The sequence below is a fragment of the Pteropus alecto genome, unplaced genomic scaffold, assembly GCF_000325575.1.
Source record: "Pteropus alecto unplaced genomic scaffold, ASM32557v1 scaffold23, whole genome shotgun sequence".
NCBI classification, from domain to species: Eukaryota; Metazoa; Chordata; class Mammalia; order Chiroptera; family Pteropodidae; genus Pteropus; species Pteropus alecto.
Genome location: NW_006435837.1, coordinates 3,871,338 through 3,878,787, shown reverse-complemented (window position 1 = coordinate 3,878,787; position 7,450 = coordinate 3,871,338). Strand labels below are relative to the sequence as shown.

The 7,450-nt window shown below is 43.7% G+C and overlaps 1 protein-coding gene across 3 annotated transcripts in view; it reads right to left on the bottom strand.

Moving 5' to 3' along the window:
- MAP3K15 (mitogen-activated protein kinase kinase kinase 15) overlaps positions 1-7,450 on the bottom strand; it is an 85,200-nt gene that overhangs the window by 13,656 nt on the left and 64,094 nt on the right. For all 3 annotated transcript variants that reach the window (XM_015589167.2, XM_025046601.1, XM_025046602.1), the window contains exons 17-18: positions 6,685-6,815; positions 6,345-6,450 (exon numbers count right to left, since the gene is read on the bottom strand). In XM_015589167.2, the coding sequence (XP_015444653.1) occupies positions 6,345-6,450; positions 6,685-6,815 (237 nt within the window). The remainder of the gene's footprint in view (positions 1-6,344; positions 6,451-6,684; positions 6,816-7,450) is intronic.

Sequence of the window (7,450 nt, the reverse complement as noted above, 5' to 3'; positions counted from 1 at the left end):
GGGGCAGTGGGAAGAGGGAAGGAGGCAGTGGCCAGGGTGCAGCCTATTGGCAAGCTGTGTGTTCCAAAGGCTCTGGCTTTGGACTGTCTCCTGTGGGTCATGAGCCACCAAAGATCGTCACAGGGAAGGTGGTGACCAGACATGGCACAGAGAGAAGAGGTTGTTGAAGGATCGCTGGAGATGCGGGAAAGATAATCAAAGACCCTAGGAAGTAAAATCTTTGGTTTTCCTTGAAACTAAGCATGAGGAAAGGGGAATGTGCTGACAAAGAGGTTTATACTAAATAACGAACTTGTGGATGACATTGGCCAACGTGTGAATAGAGAACACTGATGCCCAGAGAAATTCAAGTGCCTGTCTCAAGATCACACAACCAAAGCTGGTTTCCTGAGTCTTGATCGATGAAAACAAAGGGATCGTTGGTTAAAAAAAAAGTTTGCAGATGCCACCTGCTACTTCCTTCTCTTAATGATGCAATGTCTTATTAGCATTTTTCCTTCCTATGAGCCTTTGAAAGGCTCTAGGGAAATTGTGACCAATAGAATAGAATTTTCAGTAATGAAAATATTCTATTCTGTGCTGTTCAATACTGTGGCCACCTGCCACATGAGACTGTAAAGCCCTTGAAATGTGGCTGGTGAGAGAGCAGAAATGGATTTTAATTTAACATTTTTAAATTTTTATTTAATTCTTACTAAAGTTAAATATAAATTGGGTTGGATCAGTGAGTGCAACAGGGCAGCGGGGCAGAAATGACAGCTTTTTATTTTTTTTTAAGACATTGTCTCTCAGTTCTGCTCTGTGACACGGGGTTTGGCACTCTGCAAACCACCTTTTTGCCACTACTCCCTGTTAGGCTCTGCTACTAGGGCAGTGCTAGGGAGTGAGAGAGCCTGGAAGGAAGGAGGCAGGAGAGGTGCGTCCCAGTTTGCTCGCCCTTCCTCTCCATCAGTTGGTTCCAGTGGCAGTGCTTGGCTCGTTTCTAGCTTTTGTGATCCCCTCCATACTTCCAGAACCACCTTCATCTTGCACCCCCAGAGCTACCTGCTCCAGCCTATAGGCACCCTCTCCTGAGATGTTCAAATCCCACCCTCCCCTATGCTCCCCCAAGCCCTAGGGCTGCAGGGTGCTTTCTGAAACTTCAGTCTCAGAAGACAGTTTTTTCTATTAAATTCTCTCTGTAAAAATAGCCGGGTTGATTTCAATTTTCCTGCCTGGACCCTAACACAATCACTAAAAGCTAATTCTTAAAAGAGCAAGCGAATAAATTTAGTTATTCAACAGTAGGAAATAGTGCTAAACTGCACTGCAATGGTTTGTTGGCCCTGATCGAATAACTGTCCACCTTAGTACACTGTTTCGTAACTGGAAGAATTAGTCTGCTTAATGATAAATTGGGAGATTTTCCTAATATGGAACCATACTGAATACCACCTTTTCTAAAGACAAGTTATTTATCGCTACATAAATTACCCTCAAACTTTAGTAATTTAAAAAACAGTTATCATCTCATAGTTTCTAAGTGTCAGAACCCAGGAACAGCTGGACTGGGTAAATGTGGCCCATAGTCTCTCATCAGACTGAAGCCAAGGTGTCAGCAGGGGCTGCAGTTATCTGAAAGCTCGACTGGGCTAGAGGACCCACATGCAAGCCCACTCACTCATGCAAGGGTTGGGAAGAGGCTTCAGTTCTTACCATGTGGGATCTTCCATACAGAGGCTCAAGACATTGCTTCCCCCAAAGCAAGTGATCCAAGAGAGAGCGAGCAAGAGGGAGGCCCCACCACCTTTTCTGACCTGGCCTCCAGGTCACATACCACCTTTATACCTTATTGGATTCATCAGATGCAAGTCACTAAGTCCAGCCCGCATTCAAGGGGAGGGAATCACACAGGCTGTGAATACCAGCATGTGGGGATCACTGGGAGCCATTATGGAGGCTGCTAGCCACAACATCTAACTTCTGATTAATACTTAATGGCCTATAAAGCATCTCCACGTAGCACTGTCCATCTGACGCTCACGAATCTGTTAGGTCAGGTAAAGGACGCACTATATACTGTTATTTGTATTTCACATCTGTGGAAACTGAGGCTCAGAACAGCTAGGAGATTTCCTCAAGCTAGAACCCAGGTCTCCAAATTTGGATCTATACGCTGTGACACTGCTGATCTATGTCATGAATCCAGGAAAAGCAAAACTAAAGAAAAAGCTGCCTGAATAAGAGCAGCTGATGCAAAGATTTCTAAAGACATAACGTGACTTTTTCCAAATGACTGGAAGGTGTAGAGCAACAGTGGAAAACTAGATGCTCCATTTTATTTACCACTGCACTTAGAGAGAGAAACCATCCACTCATAGTAAACAGCCGACACAGAGAGATGGATCCACACGACTACTTCAAATAGTCAAGGGACTGTCCCTGGGTGGTGTGCATGTTGTGGGCTGCATCCAAGGTTGGCTTCTGTTGAGAAGACCAAGTTAAGATGCCATGAGGGGCATCTGAATAATACAGAGATGCTGGAAAATTTGCTTGCGTTAAAGATGGTTCTCTAAAGGGCTTCATTCCCTGTCTAAACCGCCCTTCTCCCAGCTGTGCTCACATACTGCTCACTGGATCAGCCACCGAGCCACAGCTCTCAGGTGCCGACACCCATGCACGGGTGCAGAGTTCAGAACAAGGTGACCAGGAGACCTGCGGGCTCTGACCCAGCCCCTTTGGGACATGAAATCCACTGGGGGCTCCTGGACAATCACCCAAGCAGGATTTTCAAATTACCAGCAAAGAAAATACATGGCATAGAATAATGATTTAGAAGTTTTGACTGACGTGCCAAAATCTGATCCAGATACCAAGGCGAGGGGTGAGAGAGAGACCCCCAGGTGCATACTTCTAAGGGGATCTCAGACAACTGGGCCCTCAGCCCAGGAATCTCCCAGCCAGGTCAAGGGGTTCAAAGGGTTGAGAGAGACTGGAGGTGGGGGGAAGGGTATTGAAAGCAACTACTTTAGAGAGCTATGCTGGGAGGTCTACCTTCTCTCATCAGGGAAGTTGGGGAAGGGCTGTCCCCAGAAGGGTGTGGACCCATGGTGACTCAAGCAACTCAACCTCCACTCAATATAATCACACTTGAAAAGAGGCTACACATGTTAGCATCTTCGATGGGCCCCATGAGATAGCATTAGAGCCCAAAGTTTCAAATTTTAGTATTAATGAAGTACAGAAATGAGAAGTAAGGTACAGCTTCTCATTGCCCTGCCTAAGGGATGGACCTGGTGGGAGGGGACTCCACTTCCTAATCCAAAGCCTTCATGGGCTCCTTGGGGGCCCACTCGGAGCTCCATATGCATGTGTCCCCTGCCGGTAAACTACACAGATGGCTGGTTTGCCACCCTGCCTCTGGTGCTGCCTGCCATTAGAGCAGCAGGGGGCAGGAGAGAGAAGTCTGCCCTTTCAATGAGGACCAGAGCATTGTTGAGTATAGGTGGCCTGAACTCTTTCAAGTAGTGCATTCAGACTGTTTGCTTCTCAAAGTGCCATTCAGACTTTCTCTTTGTTTTCTAAGGATGGCTGATAAAGCCACGGGAAGGGACTGGTGCTCTGCATAGGATGTAAAGGGCAGTGGGAGACAAAATAAAATGGCTGTTATAATAACACCCTCTGAGTCCAACAGGTTCAACATGTTAGTTACACTCATAAATTTCAATTCTTTCAAAGGCTCCTGCCAGCTCTAATAACCTCTGACTTCTAAGTGCGAATTAGTACTTATTTAATTAACAAACACTTCAGTCACACTTGCTGTAAGTCAGGTACTACTCAAAGCACTTTATCAATATTAGCTCATTTAATCCTCATAAAAGCCCTATGAAGTAGGTACTATAAGCATCTGTTTTACTTATGAAGAAAATGACACACAGAAAGGTTAAGTAACATACCCAAGATCACACAGCTAGCAAGTGGTTGAGCCTGAATTTGAACCAAGGATGTTTATAGCCATAGACAAGAACAGAGTTCCAGTCTCGAGTTCCACAACTCTATCTACCCAAGTGGGATGAAAATAAGTGTCCGCACAAAGGTGTGTTATGTGAGTGTTCCAAGCCGTGTTATTCACAATAGCGAAAAAGTGAAAATAATCCCAATGACCAGTAACTGGTAATAATGTGGTCTAGACATACAATGAAATGCTATTCAGCCAGAAAAGGAACCAAGTGCCAACAAAGGCTATAGCACGGGTGAACCTCAAGATGATTATATGTAGTGAAAGAAGCTCAATGCAAAGGACCACATGCTGTATCACTCTGTTTCTACGAAATCTCCAGAGCAGACAAATCCATGCAAACAGATCAGTGGTTCCTGGGGCTGGGTGGTAACAAGGACTGACTATAAGGTGGCATAGGGACCTTTTTGGGGTGATGGAAATGTTCAAAACCAAGCTTGTGGTGATGACTGCATAGCTTGGAAAATTTTCTAGAAACCACTGAATTGTGCACTTCAAACAGGTGCATTTTACGATTTTTAAGTTATACCTCGATAAAACTGTTAAAACAAAAGCAAAGGGAGCTGACTCTGGCCATAAAGGCCCTTCCTCCTGTTCTAGCCAGTTTACAGCATGTGAAAACCCTTCCGAGGAACAGTGATGGAGCAGTGAGGGGAGCACTTTAGGCCAAGAAGTTGCCCAAAGCCTCTAGATTTCCTTCCAGGTTCTAAAAGCCTCTGCGCAGCTTTGTGGAAAGGCCCACCTCACCCACCTGCACCCAACCAGAGTTTTGCACCAACCAGCTGAGATTTCTTTACACAACTGCTCTGTTTTGCAAAGGGTAATTATATGCAGGGGAATTTCCTACCCAATATGAGACCCCATATTTATTATTCCCCAAACACCCCTGCATTATTTTGCAATGCAAAATTCATGCCTCCTCAAACCAATTACTTGGGAAATGTGATATGTGATAATGAATTATACATGTGTTTTCTTTGTGAATTTTTTTTCTCTTTGGGGATGCTAATTATGAGACAAATTGTTGGGGGGTTTATGTCTTGAAATAATTCCTTGTCATATAAGAGACCCTCTTGCTACACAGTGCCAAGCTAACTGTGGCTTCCAAAGAGGAAAATGTAAGTCATTTTCAATTAAGGTAGTAAAAAAATGTGCCACTCATACATACATATATACATACTCATATATACCTGCTGATATATGTATATTTATTTCAGAAACAATGAATGCAAATTCAATACACTCTCTGGCAGATTCTGGTGGAGCTCTTGGTATAATATTTTTCCATTTTGAGGTACATGTACCACCCCTGGTTTACAACTTGAAAAGTCATTTCTGATGCATAAAAGTTCCCTTTACATAGGGAATGTGTCTCTACTGTGGGTGTCCAGTGGCCGACATACAATTCCCTTGTTGAAGAAAAGTCTTTCAAAGCTGAGACATTATTCACCCAAACTAAGGCCAAATCTGTCCACTTACTGTACAGCTTGATGCTAAAGGGACAGAGAATAGTTATTTGGCTTTTATAGCTTATTTTGAAGTTATAACATTACAAGTGCTGTTTCATAATTCTCTCAAGCAAGATCTTTGTGATTCTTATACCTTAAGAGATCATAACCTTTATTTATTCAAAATCGGTACTTCTTTCCAAGGATAAAAGTTTTTGCTATAGTTGCTTTTAAACTGGAATTTCAAAAAGCCGCAGGTGGTTTTTGAACATCATTCTACTCATTGGTCTTATAAATGGAAAGCTAGCTGGCAATTTGAGACCACTCTGTGAATCCAGTCCCTCTCAACACTTAAATGATTCCATCACTGACATATGGAAAAGGAAATCCAATTCCTCAAACACACTTAGAGTACCATATTCCCCAGAAGAATTGGCCATCCTTGGAAACGCAATCCAATCGAAGCACAAGGTACCAGAATTCACTCAAGTAACAGGCTACTTTTATGACAGACCAATAAAATATCCTGTTAAGTTGTCTGAGGAATACTGTTATTCAGAATTACCCACCATTCTGAATAACGTGCTATTAACTTAAAAGAGATGCCAGTATTTTGCTGACTGGTTAGAAACCCTCAGAAAACCTCAAGCAGAGCACTACACCTACTCAACTTCTGAAAATAAAGAAGTAAGACAACCTTGTTGCCATAAGTAGCTGGCTAAGTGTCATCATGACAAAGTGTATACAATTTGAAGTTGGGGACCATACACCATCCACTTTCATTATCAACTGCCCACACTGCACTTAGGCACTCAGTAACTAACTCTTGAAGGATTGTAGCCTGCAGAGCAAGCATAACTCCTAGATGGCCACCTCATAGCAAGCTCTGTTCTGCTTACCAGTAAAAGTCTCTGCACGTGGATTCACTGCTGCAAAACGTTTAGAGGTTCCAAAATCGGTGATTTTCACCACTCCACTATAGGTATTCACCAGAACATTATCACCCTTAAGAAAAGGAAGAACATTAAATGCTTAAAGATGGATTTCGACAAACGAACATGACACAGATTTGGACCTTAAGAAACAGTCACAAGTCTATAGGAAGACCAGACTGCACTTTGGGGATTCCCATGCTCAATCCTTTGTCTTCTGTGGGCTGGTGAGCTTCCAGACACTGCCAGCAGCTCATGTGATCTGAGATATACAAATGAGGCCTCTTTCGCTCAGACAAGCAAGTACCTTTATGTCTTTGTGCACAACCTGGTTTTCATGGAGATACTTAAGGCCTTCCAGGATCTGCTTGGTGTAAAACTTGATAGCAGGCTCCTTCATTGGCCCCCACTTAGATTGCAAAAGAGCAGAAAGGCTTCCTGGAAACAGACGCAGCAGAAAACTCATCAGAGTGATGAAGATTCAATTCTAAGAGTTCAGGGAAATAAAATCAGGTGATGCTTCTAACCTAATGTAAGCAATCACACCAGCATTACTGTATCTGGGCTAAATACGACATCTTCATTTTCTCTCTGTTGCCTGTTTCCCAGATGTGTGAGCAGCACAGTGAAGGGACTGTAGGTGAAACAGCATATCAGCTTAACCAGAGGTGGAGGGTGAACTGGAACCCCTTGTGACCCTGGAAATTCAGCGGGGCCACCCTAGGGTTTAGCTCTGTTCAGCTGCACAAAGTCAGGAGGAGACCACAGCAATGCTCTCTGACTTTAGGTGAGGTGGCCCAATGCTTCAGACCTGGCACAAGTGTCTTAGCATTTAGCGTGGGTCAAAGCCACGTTTCATACCATGGTGAGATCAGAGGTGGATAGGACCAGAGTGAGGGGCTCTTCAGGGTAACAACGGACTAGGACTGGAAGAGATTGGGTCTCTCCATTCTCATTGTGAAATGCCCTCAATGCTAGGCCACAGGGACAGGGCTGTCTTAATAATCCTTTAATTATACTAATAAACATTGAAACTTTAGGCCAAATTAAACCTCCGTTCACTGCATTCCCAT